This window comes from Stegostoma tigrinum, chromosome 29, assembly GCF_030684315.1.
Source record: "Stegostoma tigrinum isolate sSteTig4 chromosome 29, sSteTig4.hap1, whole genome shotgun sequence".
Taxonomy (NCBI): domain Eukaryota; kingdom Metazoa; phylum Chordata; class Chondrichthyes; order Orectolobiformes; family Stegostomatidae; genus Stegostoma; species Stegostoma tigrinum.
The window spans coordinates 5,570,683-5,586,486 of NC_081382.1; the positions used below are offsets into that span (position 1 = coordinate 5,570,683).

A 15,804-nucleotide genomic window follows, 5' to 3' on the forward strand; every position below is an offset into this window, starting at 1 on the left:
ATTCAAGGCATGAATAACGAGGCACAGCAGCAACAGAAAAGTCGAGACAGCAAACCCTGCACTTCTGGGCTCTCATAAGACATCTTGCTCCATGTGCCCAAAGATGTCAAAGGCCAAAAATTGGCTGTTTCATCATGAAAACTCATTGCAAAAACTAAAGCCGTAAGTAGACATTATTGATGAATTGGGAGACAATGACAACAATAGGCTAGGGCACCAAGAAGAATTTCGCCAGGTCTTCTTCAAACTAGTCCAATGGAATCTCACACTTCCATGAGGGCAGATAAAGCTTGATTTAATCTCCCATTCCAAAACAGAGCAGTACAATGTCAGCCTCACGTATTACATTCAATCCCTGGAATGAGATTTGAACGACTCATTCAGGCATGGAGTTGAAAGACCTACCAACTGAGCCATGACTGACGCTGATGTATAATATATTTGTTTTAAACTTACTGAACTAGCACAATGAGCCAAGGTAAAGTATGGCAAGTATGAGGCTTTTTCCCAGGATGGAAGAGTCAAATACTAGGAGAGACAGGTTCAAGGTGCGGGGGTTTGAGGGAACGTGTGGGTAGTTTAGAGGAAATGTTTGAGACAAGTTTTTCACACAAAGGGTGGTGAGTGCCTGGAACGCGCTGCCAAATGATGTGATGGAAGCAGGCACAATAGCAGCTTTCAAAAAGCACCTGGATGAATACATGAATAGGAAGAGAATAGAGGAATTTCGTTCCTGCAAGTGAAGACAGTTTTAGTGTGGAAGGGAAAATGTGTCAGTACAGGGTTGGAGGGCCAAAAGGGCTGTTCCTGTGCTGCATTCTTCTTTGTTCTTATAGATTTATTAGGAGGCTACCTAAACTGGAAGGCTTGAGTTATATGGGGAAGTTGGACAGGCAGGAACTTTTTCCGGAGCACAGGAGACCGGGTGGCGGGGGGGGGGGGGGGGGGGGGGGGGTAACCTTGCAGAGGTATATAAAATCATGAGAGGCATAAATAAGTTAAGTAGTGGATAGCTTTTCTAAAACGAGAGGGCATAAGTTTAAGGTGAGGGGGTGGAAGAGATACAAAATTAGTCCAGAGGGTCATTTTTCTTTTCCCCACACAAGAGTAGAGGGAGTGTCTAGAATGGGCTGCCACAGGTAGTTGTCGAACCGAGTACAACTTAGCCATTTAAGAAACATTTAGACATGTACATGGATGAGATAAGTTTGGAGATATATGGACCAAATGCATGCAAATGAAACTAGTTTAAAACTGTGAAAATTGGGCAACTTGGGCTACAGACCTCAATGACTCTAAAGATCAGTTGTGTTCACATTTCCTACTGGCAAATGTGCCCAAAACTCAAGGTTTGCATTAGCTACAAAGTGATGCTGTACATTTATATAAGTTATAGAAACACTTAATGCTGTAATTTAGCTTACTCCAGTCACCCACAAACTTGGCACAGACAAATGTGGGAGGGTTTGCCATAGAACCATAGAATGATACAATGATTCTATGACAAACCCTCCCACTTCCTAATCAGATTTTATGTATTGAGCTAAGAACACAGGATAATCTTTTAATCTGATCCAAACTGAGTTTTTTTTTATCCTTTTAATGCAGTTAATTGGCAATGATTCATCTGTTCAACTAGATGGGAATAGCCTCTGGGCCTCAAAGCTCATCTTGAAATTTGAAGTTAAATCAGGTTTTAGGAGATAGTGGAAACACAAATTGAATTGAGCAACATTATGATCAGAGCAAATCAGGTCATTTGATTATGGCACTGGCCATCAAATGCAGAAACAGGTTCTAAATAATTGTGTTTCCTGGCAATTACGAGAACAAGAGACAACCAAAGTTGTTAATTTTAATCCATGACCTTTCCACTTGTGCATGGTTTATCTGAAATGCGCTTTTAAGCTTGACCAAACTTTTCACTTTTCAAAAAAGCAGCCCCATTTCACTTTTACAACAGCTAGTTTTATTATATTACTGGGTATTTTAGTTAGCATGACATGATCAAGCTTTTCTTGGTTCCTTGACTAATGCAAGGTGATCACCATTCGATGACACGTTCAGCGTTCCATGCTTTGGTGTGTCTACCTTCTATTGTTTTCCTGAAGATTGGGAGTGCTTTATATTCATTTTCTTTACGATACCATTTAATAGAAATAACTGACTTGCCAGGGGTGCAGTCATAACAGCCCCAGTTTAGTCACATGCACTACTGTTAATCTATTTAGTTGACATTTAGTCACTAAGAAGGAAAACACCACCATTGACAACAGAGACACAACAAGGTTAAGGCACACATTCATAATCCATGCCAAGAAAAAAGCTTGCATTTACTTGGCACCTTTCATGAACTCAGAACACCCCCAAGGCTTTCTAATTCCAAGTGCAAATCATTGGTGCAATGTAGGATATACAGTAGTCACAGTAAGGTCCTACAAACTTTAATGAGGTAACAAACAGATTATCTTGCTCAGTAACATTGAAGAAAGATAAATATTAGTCAGAACACCAAGGAGAACTGTCCTGGTATGCCAAGGAGTTTTCACATCCCACAGAGGAGACACTCAGGTTCTCGGATTGACATCCCATCCAAAAAACGAATATTGTATAATGACACACCATGGGACTGTACCATCTTGGGTTAGAACTTTTACAACAGCTCTCTTATGGCTAAGATTTAATGGATTGCCAAACAAAGTATGGAAACAGAGACTAGATAAAACCCTGGGTTCAAATTATGGTCTGTGCTGTTGATTTATTTTAGTGTGGATAGATTCTATGTTAACTTCAAGATTCTTGCACCTCAGGAGTGAGGGAGGGAAGAGAAGTAGTCAATCTAGTGATTCCGCTGAAGGCACTTTACTTTGGATATCATGTGACGACAACATCAAATACAGCCACCTCGGACAGACTTTAGGATTTGGATTGTCAATTTGCTATTGACAGTCGGAGGAATGGCTGAAGAAATGATTGACTAATAGTCAATGAAGCTGTAGTCATTGACTGTAAAAATCCAGATTCATTTCTTCATCACTTCAAAGATCAACCAGCTTGTTACTTTTCCAATTTTAAATCTTTCCTCTATCTCTTCTCTGACCAACACAGCCTCCTGTTTTTCAGGAATCCTACATTTTTAGGAGTGTTTTTAGTGACCGCTGTAGACTTATCTATGTATTCAAGGATGAATACTGCAGAGCTGTAAAAAGTAACTGTTTTCCATTTCCAGTACAAGCCAGACAGATGGTTTGAAAGTGCTTTGTGGTAGTCTGATAGTAGCAGAATTTTGAGAGAAAATTCAAACCAACATTCGTGGACGACCTAGCAAAAAAAAAAGTGGTATTCATAATTTTTAACCTCTGCTCTGAGTTAAATAAGTATAAATGCAGCAACAGCCAAGGTTCTACAATTCACCTCATCCAAACCAAGGTGAGGAGGAGAAAATGAACTGTGGAATCTACTTTTAATCACTCTACAATGATCCCTATTGGAACTTGTTTATACACAAATTGAGGAGTATGAGGATCTGGTATCATTCCCTCCCCTCTTCTATACAGGGAAGGTTTTGGACTAGTGGTATTATGGCTAGACTATTAATCCAGAGTTAACATTTCGGGTCCAGAATGTTCTGAGGAAGGGTCACCAGACCCGAAAGGTTAACTCAGTTTGCTCCTTCACCGATGCTGCTAGACCTGCTGAGCTTTTCCAGCAACTTTGTTTTGTTCCTGATTTACAGCATCCGCAGTTCTTTAGATTTTTATTAATCCAGAGTTCCAGGTAATGTCTGAGGACCAGGTTTGAATCCCATAATAGCAGATGACATCTGTATTCAAAACAGAAAATCTGGAATTAAGAGTCTCATGATGACTACTAAACTATTGTCAACTGGGGGTAAAACCCATCTTGTTCACTAATAAAAATAGTGTGGAGCTGGATGAACACAGCAGGCCAAACAGCAACTCAGGAGCACAAAGGCTGACATTTCGGGCCTAGACCCTTCATCAGAGGGGTCTAGGCCCGAAATGTCAGCCTTTGTGCTCCTGAGATGCTGCTTGGCCAGCTGTGTTCATCCAGCCTCACACTTTGTTATCTTGGATTCTCCAGCATCTGCAGTTCCCATTATCTCTGATTCATTAATGCCCATTATGGAAGGAAACTGCTGTCCATACCCTGGTCAGGCTTACATGTAACTCCAGACCCAGTGCGATATGGTTGCCTCTTATTACTGCCCTTCTGGACAATAAATGCTGACCTAACCAACGACATCCACTTTCAATGAAAAAATTTTTTAAAAAAACACAAACTGGCTTTCAGCCTTTGTTCAGAGGTAGTATATGCCTGTCTGATTCAGAAGTTGGTGTGTTCAAATCCCACTCCAGGAACGTGGACAAATAGAACACAGAACTGCACAGCACAGAACGGCCTGTTGGTCCACAATGTTGTACCAAAAATGACGCCAAATTAAAAGTAATCCCTTCTGCCTCCCTTGGTCCATATCCCTTCATTTCTTGCATATTCATGTGCTTATTCAAAAGTCTCTTAAACAACTTTATCGTATTTGCCTTCACCACCACCCCTGGCAGCACGTTCCAGACTGCTGCCACTGTGTGTAAAATGCTGGGCCCCCATAACTCCTTTGAACACACCTCTCCCCCAACCTTAAATATATGCCTCCTAGATTTTGACATTTCAGCTCTTGGGGAAAAAAAATCTGACCGTCAACCCTATCTACGCATCTCTTAATTTTATAGACATCTATCAAGTCTTCCCTCAGCCTCTGCAGCTCCAGAAAAAACAACCTGCATTTTTCTAGCCTCTCGTAGTTCATACTCTGAAATCCAGGCAGCATCCTGGTAAACCTTTTCTACACACTGAGAGTGTTAATTACAATGTGGAAATGTTTTCTGTTCAAATGAGGTTCAACTCAGTATGTCCTCTGGTGAAGATGCAGAAAAAATGGCTACATGAAGATTAATGGAGCTCTCCTTGCAGCCGACCAACGTTGATCTATGCAGGAGTTTGTTCCAGATAAGTTCATAACAGAGACCACATTTTAAAAAACTACTTCTGAATGCACATCAGCTGGAGAACGCTATATAATGCAAATTCTATGGCAGTTGTCTTCCAAGCATTTAAACCAGGGCCTTTAGGCAATGAGTCAAACCTTGTTTTTAGTTGAATTGTTATTTCCAGTGTAGGTAAACTTTGAACTAATTTATTTATATACATCATGAACTATTCTCTGACGCAGTAGAACAGTGGACACCTAGTTTTTATTGATCAATGTGAATCACTTAACTATCTGTCCTTGAATCAGAAAATCCAAAGCACAAGGAGAATAAATATCTGAGCCAACATTCCACTGCAATAACTAAGTTGGTGTGGAACTGTCAAAGTGCCATCTTTCAGACGCAATGTTAAATCAATTCCAGGTCTCAAGTGGGTGTTACACATCACTTGATCAATACTTATCCTTCAAGCATAATCACCAGCACAAATTATCCGGTCATTACCAGACATCAGTTTATGGAACCTTACTGTGTACAAAGTGGTCCCCATTAGTCCTTTCAAGACAACTGTGACCAGACTTCAGAGGAGCATTATTGACTGTAAAGCATTTTGGGACATCTATGAAAGGTGTTTTTTTTTAATTCAAGTCTTATTATCTTTTTCTCTCTTAGCCAGGTGCCCCAAAGTTAGACAAGGTCACTTGTAGCATATCTCGGACTTCTTTACTATAATGTTGCTTCTGACCTGAAGAATGTAGGGAAAAGTAATTAGAAAACACTAAAGTCAGCTTCAGAATTTATTTCAGTGCTTCACACTAAATCTTAACAAAAGTACACAGAGAGGAATGCAAGTCTGAACCAAAAGGGTCACAGCCACCACTGACTGATGGCTCAATTTCAAAGCAGCTCAAAGTATAAACTTCAAGGAAGCAATCTTTACTTCACATTAACTGTGCAAAGATCTCTCGTGCACAACTGAACTCTGGAAGCATGAAAATGCAAGTGAATCTTCCTTGTGCAAAAAGGCTCGACAAATTATCAGACTGTATCTTGGGATTTCTGAGAAATAACACTTCATCCACTTTTTTTTAAAAACCGATTTATCAGCTTCAGAGCTGGCGATTGATCGCTCTGCACATAAAAACCAATCAGTACCCACCCTGAGGCAATGTTCCAGAGGTAAACAGCAGAAAACTAAATTGCAGAGCTACATTCTGGCAACCAGACATATAAAATAGATTTGCAGTGTTGGCTTGTTGCACTTCCACGTACACAGTTAAAGGTCTAATTAAATGAGATATAGCCTGGTGCAATATTATCCAAGACAGCCACTGAAGTTTGCAACCTCGAATGATTTGACTTAAACCACAGGCAGAAAAAGGCACCCACCACTCAAAGTGATGCTGTGAGTTGTGCAATGTTAGTGTGCGTCATGCATTACTGCCCCAAGCAAAAAAAAACATCAAATTGTGACAGTACAGAAGGTCATTCGGCCTACTGTGCCTTGCTCAGTGGGCTATTACCTAGTTTCCCTCAATAGCATGACCCAGATCATCCCATTTGAGTTGCACAAATAACTTTGTGCCTATTCATTTAGATTTGGCCTGTGTTTCTGTTTGGCCCCACCCACATCATAACAACCCAACATTTTTACAACAATAACCTCGGTCCAATTGCTGCAGACATCATTGCGCAAGCAATTTTCTTCCTCATGCCCTGTGTTATACAACATAGAATAATTCACATAAAAAGACAGATTGGCAATAAGATAAACTTTAGAGGCAACAAGCGAAAGAACTAGGCAAGATAGACAAACATGATGAAGATCAACAAATTTAAAAATAGCTTATTTTTAATTAGTTCAGGGTTCAAAAGTGTTCAGGAAGTTTGCATAGGTTCTTTGCAGAGAAATTTTTCAGTCAGCCTGGGAAACTTGTAACAACCTACCATCAGGCTCAGGGCCACAAATAAATTAACTAAAAGATATGAAAAAAAGCCCATCCTCGAATTGCACTCTAAAAGCCATAAAAAATATCCTATTGATAATTCTGTTAAATTTCTGTAACAGCTATTGGTTGTTTCTGACCAGTGCAGATACAATGGACCAAAGGGCCTACTTCTGTACTGTAGGTCTCTATCTTGCACAAGGAGTTTCACAGTTCACAGCACAACCAAGAGTCTCTAGAATCACAGGGCACTTTCTCAGAAGCCCAGTAGGGTACCTTTGCTTTGATAGGTTGATTATTTGGATAGAAATAAATGTTCAAGGACAGAGAAAAAGCAAAAGATTGGCACCAAGAAATGATGCTTGATTGAAAAGCAGGTGCAGATATGATGGGCTGAATGGCCTCCCTCTGCACTGTAACAATCCTGTGGATCAAGTGACTCAAGACTCACAGCAATGTTTGACTCTTAATTGCCATCTGAAATGGTCCAGCAAGCTACTCAGTTCAAGAACAATTTGGATGAGTGGCAAATCTTGGTGTTGCCAGTGGTGCCCACATCACCTAAAAGAATAAACGAGAAAAGTTGCTGACAGTGGTTGAATGTATTCTGCTCGTGATGGCTCATACCCCATGGTACTGATGCCTAATTTTGACCTGCTGGTTATGTTCTGAATCTATCATATTCAGCAAGTTAGCAGTACCATACAATGTGAAGGAGGATGTCTCAGTGTTAAGATAAAATTTTATCTCTGCAAGAATCTTGCAAAGGTCACGCCTAACATTCAAGGGCTCATGCATCTGTGCCAAGTACAGTAGTAAGGACAAGGTCAAGCAGGCTTTTCCTTGGAAAAAAACTTGCTCACCAATTCCTAAAAGGAGACTTGTTCTTAAGGATTTGGCCAGCTTGGTCAACAGTAGTGCTGGCAAGTCACTCTTGGTGATGGGCTTTGAAATTTCATAACCAAGGGGTATTGTGTGCCCTTGCTACACTCAGTACTACTTTTAAGTGTTGTTCAACTTGAAAGACAGAAGGGCTACCACAATTATAACATTAGGATGGTATGGTGGCTCAGTGGTTAGCACTGCTGCCTCACAGTGCCAGGGTCCTTGGTTCATTTCACCCTCGGGTGACTGTCTGTGTGGCGTTTGCACATTCTCCCTGTTTCCTGCGGGTGCTCCAGTTTCCTCCCACAGTCCAAAGATGTATAGGTTTGGTGGATTGAGCATGGGAAATGCAGAGTTTCAGGGAATGGGTGGATGTGGTGGGCCCAATGGCCTGCTTCTACATTGTAGAGATTCTGTATGGTTAACTCCATATTATATTGCAGAACCAGCACTGTAAGACTGCTGATGTGACTGTGACAACCCCTTTTAGGAATCTAGGAGCAGGAATAAGCCTTCAAGGCTTCTACCATTCAATTAGATTGCTGCTGATATTTTCCCAAACTATACCCACATCCCTTGATGTCTTTAATATCTACGAATCTATAATCTCTCTTGAATATAATCACTGACCTTATATGGTACCCAGATAGAGAATTCAAGGTTCACCATCCTAAGCGAAGACATTCCTCTGTGCAATCTTAAATGGTCTGCCCCTCATTCTTGTTTGGTTACCATTTCCAGCTGACTGCTGTTGTTCCACAGGTACTCAAGAATCAAGGTAGCTTTGTAACAACCATAAAGATTGTTGTGCCTCTAGACAGGACAAGCTGGATAGTTTAGATTTTGACACTGCAGCCAACAACGAATGTGCCCTGGAACCAAACTTGATGCCAAAACAGTAAGGACACTCAGATGAAAAAGGGATCCTAGCAAATGTTCTGCAACCTGTAAGTCACAGGACTGCAAAATTTTCAATACAAGAGTTTACTTTGATGACTGACAAGAAAACAGCACATCACTGCACACACCACTTCAAAGTTGCAAGTGAAAAGTTTCAAAGACATGAACTGTTCCAGTTAACTACTTCTCCTGGCCATAAACATTAACTCTAAGGCTGATCCACATTCCTTAAGCATGTCTTCTTTGATGATAAGCAAATTGCATGCCTCTGGGCAGAGGCAACTTAATACAACTGGCATTTCTGAAGCACCACTGCTCCATCCATGACACCGCGTGTTGTGCAATGAGACAGTCCCTACTTCTGGGCCAAATTTCTAAGTCCCACCAGTTCCACAGGTATGTCACAATATATCTGAACAGATTGATTTAAAATAATTAGGCATTGTTACACTTAGTTAGCAACCTGTCAACTCACCATTGACAGGGGTAAATTTCACATGTTGGCACAACCTTTCTTTGGTCTGGCTTCATTTCTAAATACACAGTCAATGGAATGCATTTTGAAAATATTAAGGCATTTTTAAATTTTGACATTTAAATTTTGAAAATATTATAACAGGTTCTATTCTATACTATTTCAATGGAACAAATATAACTTCATAATAATTCTATAATATTGGAGTTAAATGTTTCTGTTTACAAATTTTGTGAAGAAAGTACATATTTGGAAAGTGGTGACACACTTACCCTACCACTATTCATTTCAGTAACGGCTACAAAGTAACTAGCATCAGAACATTTCCAATGGTGAGAGGCCACACAGTCAAGACATACTCCCCGTACACCTACAACTGTGTTGCCAAATTCTGAATGAATGCCGCCTACAAGTTTGCTGAAGACACCACTGTAATGGGACGAATACAACAATGAGTCAAAATACAGAAGGGAGATAGAGGGCAATGAAAACAATCTGTCTCTCAACATCGGCAAAAGTGAAGAACTGATCATCGACTTCAGAAGTAAGGGTGGAGAACACATCCCCACCTACATCAACGGAATTGAGGTTGAGAGGGAAACAGCACCAAGTTCCTCAGAGCGACGACGACCAAAGACCTGAGCTGGACTTCCCACGTAGATGCGACAGTCTAGAAGGCACAACAATGCCTCTTCTTCCTCAGGTAGCTCAGGATATTTGGCATGTCCATAAGGTCTTTCACAAACTTTTAAAGATGTACCATTGAAAGCATATTGTCTGGGTACACAACAGCCTGGTATGGCAACTGCTCCGCCCAGGACCATAAGAAACTACAGAAGGTGGAGTACACAGCCCAGACCATCACGGAAGCCAAACTTCCATCCATGGACTCCATTTACACAGCTTGCTGCCACAGAGAGACCCAACGTACCCTGCTATCAAGCAGCAGAGACAGGTTCAGCAACACACTCTTTCCGGCTGTTATCAGACTGTTGAATGGACTCTTAGCCTCAAATAATGTAACCTGCAGTGTAACCTATATGCCCTTTCTGATCTGTACATCCTTTGCTTGCTACGATCTGCTTGTACCACTTGTAAACAAAGCTTTCACAGTACATGTGACAATAAAATCTATCTCAAAAAAATTATATTGTATACAAAGAAGCAGATCACTCAGCCAAACAGGTTCACTGTTTATGTTCAAGATGAGTCTCATCCCATTCCTCATCTGAACCTATTCTGCAAATCCTGTTTTATTTTCCCAAGTGTTTATCTAACTTCCCTTAAACACATCGATTGTTCACTTCAATTACTACTTCCAGTTGCGATTTACAGATTCTGCTTAAAAAACCTCCTGAACTCACTATCAGATTCACCGGTGGCTGAAGTCACCATAGTCCTACTTGAACTGAGGGCTGCTCTCTACCACAGAGAAGGGGAGAGATTCTGAAGGACTCTCCTTCTCTGTAAATAGTGCAGGCATTGAACCAATGTGGCAGGAGTTACTCTGCATTGCAAACCATCCATCCAACCAACTGAGCTACCTAACCTCAACTGGTGACTATGTTATAATCAAATATGCTTGCTTTTTATTCCTCCATAAGTGGAAACATCTTCTATGCCTATCTTACCAAACTTGTTAATAATTTAAGAATTCCATTAGGTCACTCTGCAACTTTCCCTTTCTAAGTGAAGTGTGACCTGGTTTAATTAATCCTTTCTGATCCTGATAACTTTAGTTCTGAAATCAACTTTGGAATTTTTTTTTAAAAAACACCTTTACTAGCAACCCTACATCCTAGAAACCAGGACTGGACAAAACACTGCATTCCAAATGTGGTATGACCAAGGTCCTGTATACATTTTAATAATTTCACTGCTCCTCAATTTTACCCCTCTATTAAGGACATCCATGTCATTTTTATCCCCAAAAAAAGACAATTGTCTTATTAAACTGTAACATTAGTTTGTGATTTGTGCAGCTGTACCCATAAATCTATTCCCCCCTTTGTCCATTCAGACTGTTACACGGCAAAATAGTTTTTAAAAAGTTCTTCACATAGACAAGTGATAGAATATTGAGTTTTCTGTTCAGTTCTGTCAGTAAACCAAATGTTTTCAGTGTAATTTGAAATGTTGAAGAGGAACAATTAAGATGATCATGAGGGGAGGAGGAAGTGGGATAAAGCCAGATGACTTCAATGAAGATAAACATTGTAGAATATTGATGGGTTGAGTGAGCCACTTCTATGATTCCAAAGCACCACACTGAACTGCCTTAACGCATCAATCTTGCCCAAAAGAAATTTCTGACGTCCACAAATAAACTTTAGGTTAATGGTATGGATCAATGTCAATGAGACACCTTCTGCTCAAAAATCTTTTCAAAACCTTCAGGTCACAGAAAGGGTATAATAATATACAAAACCCCCAACTCTATTAAATTACAAGAAATGTATCTCTACCATGATTAGGAAATTTGTAGGTGATTTTTTAAAAATCCTCCCTTTTTTCAAAATGTTGCAGTTATTTAGGGAAGACAAATTAATTTGCTTACTCCTCCGTATTCAGATTAAAGTCCTTAGCTTTCTCTGTGACACCTTCCATGTGGAGCTATTCCCAGTTTCATTTACAACTTATTTCATAGTTTAATCTAAATGCCACATAGGATAACTGTACCCTGGACTTTCAACTCTTGGGTCAGCTTGACATAGTGATTACACTCTTATATCGCATCTCTGGAAGTGTGTGGCTGACCTGACACCATGGTTTGAGAATGAATCTAGACTGATTACTTCAGAACAATACTGACGGATCCTATCATACTAAAGCTAACTGCTGTCTGGCCGAACTATGCAGACAGGCTCTCATGGCACTGAGAAACTCTGGGTGTTCTATTCACACTTAATCCTCAACCAAAACTATATGTTCCTTTACCTCATTCACTCTTTTCTGCTACATACAAATTGGCTACCACATTTGCCTTACGTAAGAAATGTTGACAGTATAAAAGTAGTTTGCTGATTTCAAAATATTTTATGGCAGTCTCTTTGTTGCAACCATTTTTGGCAAGGGTGGCGGGGGAAAGAGAGAGAGAGAGGGAGGGAAAGAAGAGGGGGGAGAGAGAGGGAGAGGAGAGAGAGAGAGAGAGAGAGAGAGAGAGAGAGAGAGAGAGAGAGAGAGAGAGAGAGAGCGCGCAAGAAGTAAACAAACTAAACAGCAAATGTTCAAGCGGGATGATACGTGGGAGGAAATGGAGAAAGTGTGCATGAAGCAATTACATCTAAAGGAAAGTTGTAAACACTGCTGTAGAAGGGTATGCACTCATCAAGACAGCAAAGAGACTGGGAAGTAAAAGAAGGTGCGCTAGTGAGCACAATGCAGAGCAGACCAAGGGAGTGGACAGAGACGGTTCACTGAATCCACCCTCTATGCCAGAAGAAATGTCAAGAGGTCAAATTGTACTGCAGGGTTAGAATGTACAATTTAAGGGCGCAGTTGGATTGACCCAAACCGTAACATTGCACACAAGACATTAAACCGAATCCACATCTGCCTGTTCAGTTGGACGCAATTATTCAGACTCCCTTGGTATCCTGAACAATACCCAGCACACAGCCCACTTCAAACAGACTATCTAGCCATTTCTCATTTAATTTTGCAGGTCCTTATGATGCTGAAATTCGCCGCCACATTTACGAATGTAACAGTGATTGTATTTAAAACAAGATCAACTTTGGAAATAACCAAAGGTATGAACAATTCTTCCTTCTTGGCTGGTTTAATTATTCTAGGTCACCTTATCAATGTCACTTCATGTCGTATGTGCCTTAATTCTTCCTTATCTTAAGATTATAAGTCCATGATCTACAGACGATTAAAAAGGTATTGCTTTTTACATTTAAGGTCAGCCTTTCTGCTTATCTTTCCCCTTTACTCACGACATGTACACCCCCTTTTGAAATTCAACCAGCAAAGATAGCTAGAGTACTCCGATGGCCTGACCAGCAAATTATAAATCCTCAGTAAAATTTCTGCCTTAATGACACAAATTCAACACGATGATCGGCAGTCAATTGGAGCAGCGAGACAGATCATTTTTAAATGAGGATACATGAGCAACTGCATCTCACCACAGGGAAGAGTACAGGATGCGCCTGTAACACAATAGTAAGTGTATTGAAAATTTAGAAGTCAGTGAGATGATGGTATACACACTGGAATGGCAAAATTCCTGCTCAGGCAACTACAGTGTCAAGCAACTGCAGGACAGGGTGAAATGTCATCCTGCTTTACGTGTACAATACATTAATCTCCCACAAAAGTTGTGTCTGAACAGATTAATAGACATTGAAAATGACAGGCAAGGCTGACCCAGGAAGTTACAATTTGTTTGCTAGCTACGACACAAGAATCAGGGCAGAACACCCCCAACTCTCCCCCACCCCTTCCTAAGTAGCCCCACATCCACCCCCCACCCCAAATCACCACCACCACCATTCCATGACATCAGATATCCATCATAGCTACAAATCAATGCACAGGGAAAGAAACCAAGCACAAAAACAAACACACAATCCTCACAGCTGCAAAGGTCAATGACTTGGAGATCTGCTGTTCAAAAATTCATTTTCACGCATTTTAGAGGAATTCAGATTCTTCCCTCCCAATGCAGTTAAGACAAGTCAGTTCTAGAATCAAACCTGGAAATATACAGCACCTTCCATCTCAGACCTGCATGGAGAATCTAAGCAAGCAGAGTCACAGTATACACAATGCAACTCTGCTGTTGCAATTTTAATTCTTGCACTGCCCTTTCCACAGAGGCCAAAAATATATTAAAGATTAGTCTGGCCAAACAGCAAAAAAGTTCTTCGGAATCTTACTCACCTTGTTGTGATCATTCATGATCACCTGTTATATGCCAGAAAACCTCAGTACTGTTGCAGGATCCGTATGTCTACTCTGTCATTTGCTGACAAGTGAATGAGGAAACAGGTTAATGTTTTTAAAAATTTTACAACTCAGCACCACTGATTAACCCGGTACTATGATTAACATGGCACTGCTCAGATACGGGCTCAGGTAATGTTGAAATTTACCTACGGTGTAATTCAATGCTGGAGCACTAGCAACCCTATTGATTGTATCAGGGTGATGGTGGATGCGCATCAGGCAAACTTGCACTAGGGAGGGTAACAATCAGGCATGCTTGATGCCCCCTACTTAAGATGTATATTTGTTTGCCCGATGGACAAGGACTAAGATCAGAATTAATTTTAGGAATTCCATCAAAGCTTGTCATCAAGTATCAGATGTGATTCAGTGGATAACACTCTTGCCTCTCACATTAGAAGACTGGATCTAAGTTCCTCACTCCATTAATACACTTTGTTTGTGAAACATTGCTGAGGATAGATTGGCTTTGGTATTTCCCACATCACAAAACTTGCTGCATTAGTTCTAAGGCGCTTTGGAAGGTCCATAAATCTCATAAGGATTTATTTAAATCCAAGTCTTCAATTCCATGCAACAAGTATAATGGGCCTTCTGGTCAGGTGTCCAAGGATTGTTGTTCACACGTGGGACAGTAACCCACCAAACCATTTAAGTCTTTTAAGGAAAGGCTTAAAAATAAACTGAACAGCTTTTAAAAGAATTGCAATCATTGTCAATTAGTAGTTAAGTCTGCAGACCTGCAAGAAATTTCTATATCATGTGAAAGTGATTTTGCTTTGGTTGCCAAATCAATCTTTTATGCTATTTTAGGGAGGAGTTTGACATGGTTGGCACACTGGGTACTCCTGTAATGTAGCCAAACTCCAACCCAGATGGATAGAATGGATATCTCCTTTCTTTGGACAATTGATCAAAGAAATCACAGGTTATACTAGAAGTCAGGTCAGATCAAAAACAGATAGCATAGATCAAGTACGAGTTATGGATGCTTAGTAACTCCTGGTTTTGGGTCATGTTCATTCCCCTCGGTTTCACTTTATACGACTGGCCAAAAAACACACAGAAAAGCCCAACAAATAATTAAGAGAAAACTCACAGGTCTATGCAATGTACACACAACGCTTAGAATACAGACACAATCTTTCTATACATGGCCGACACAAACGAAGCGTAACGTTATCAAGAGCCCACAAGTACCAGCACAATTTATTACAGAGAAGCAAAACTTTATGGATGATAGTATAAGGTAGGGGTGGAGGTTAGATAGACCTTAGGTTGAAGGTAAAAGTTCAGCACAACATCGTGGGCCAAAGAGCCTGTACTGTTCCATGTACTAACATAGTAATAAGAAATAGAATAATATAACGACAGACACAGATGCTCTAATCTGGTAATCCAACTTTAATTTTGTAGGGTTACAGAGATGGGGTAGGGGCTAGGTCCGAGTTTGGGAAGGATGCTCTTGGTGGGATCGGTGTAGATTTGATGGGCCGAATGGTCTCTTTCCATGCTGTAGGGATTCTAAGATTCTAAAAGCAAAATGGGTTAGGGTTAGGTTTAGTATTAGCATTTGGAAAAGTTGAACCAGGATGGCTGGCATTTCTTTTATGGACTACTTTTTGATGTCTAT

General features: G+C 40.4%; 1 protein-coding gene across 1 annotated transcript in view; it reads right to left on the reverse strand.

Annotated features, from left to right (window-relative positions):
• Window positions 1-14,191, reverse strand: part of slc31a1 (solute carrier family 31 member 1) — a 32,379-nt gene extending 18,188 nt beyond the window's left edge. The window contains 1 exon segment of the mRNA XM_048558732.2: window positions 14,106-14,191. Coding sequence (XP_048414689.2) covers window positions 14,106-14,123 — 18 coding nt within the window. The 5' untranslated portion in view covers window positions 14,124-14,191.
• Window positions 14,192-15,804: the final 1,613 nt, after the last annotated feature.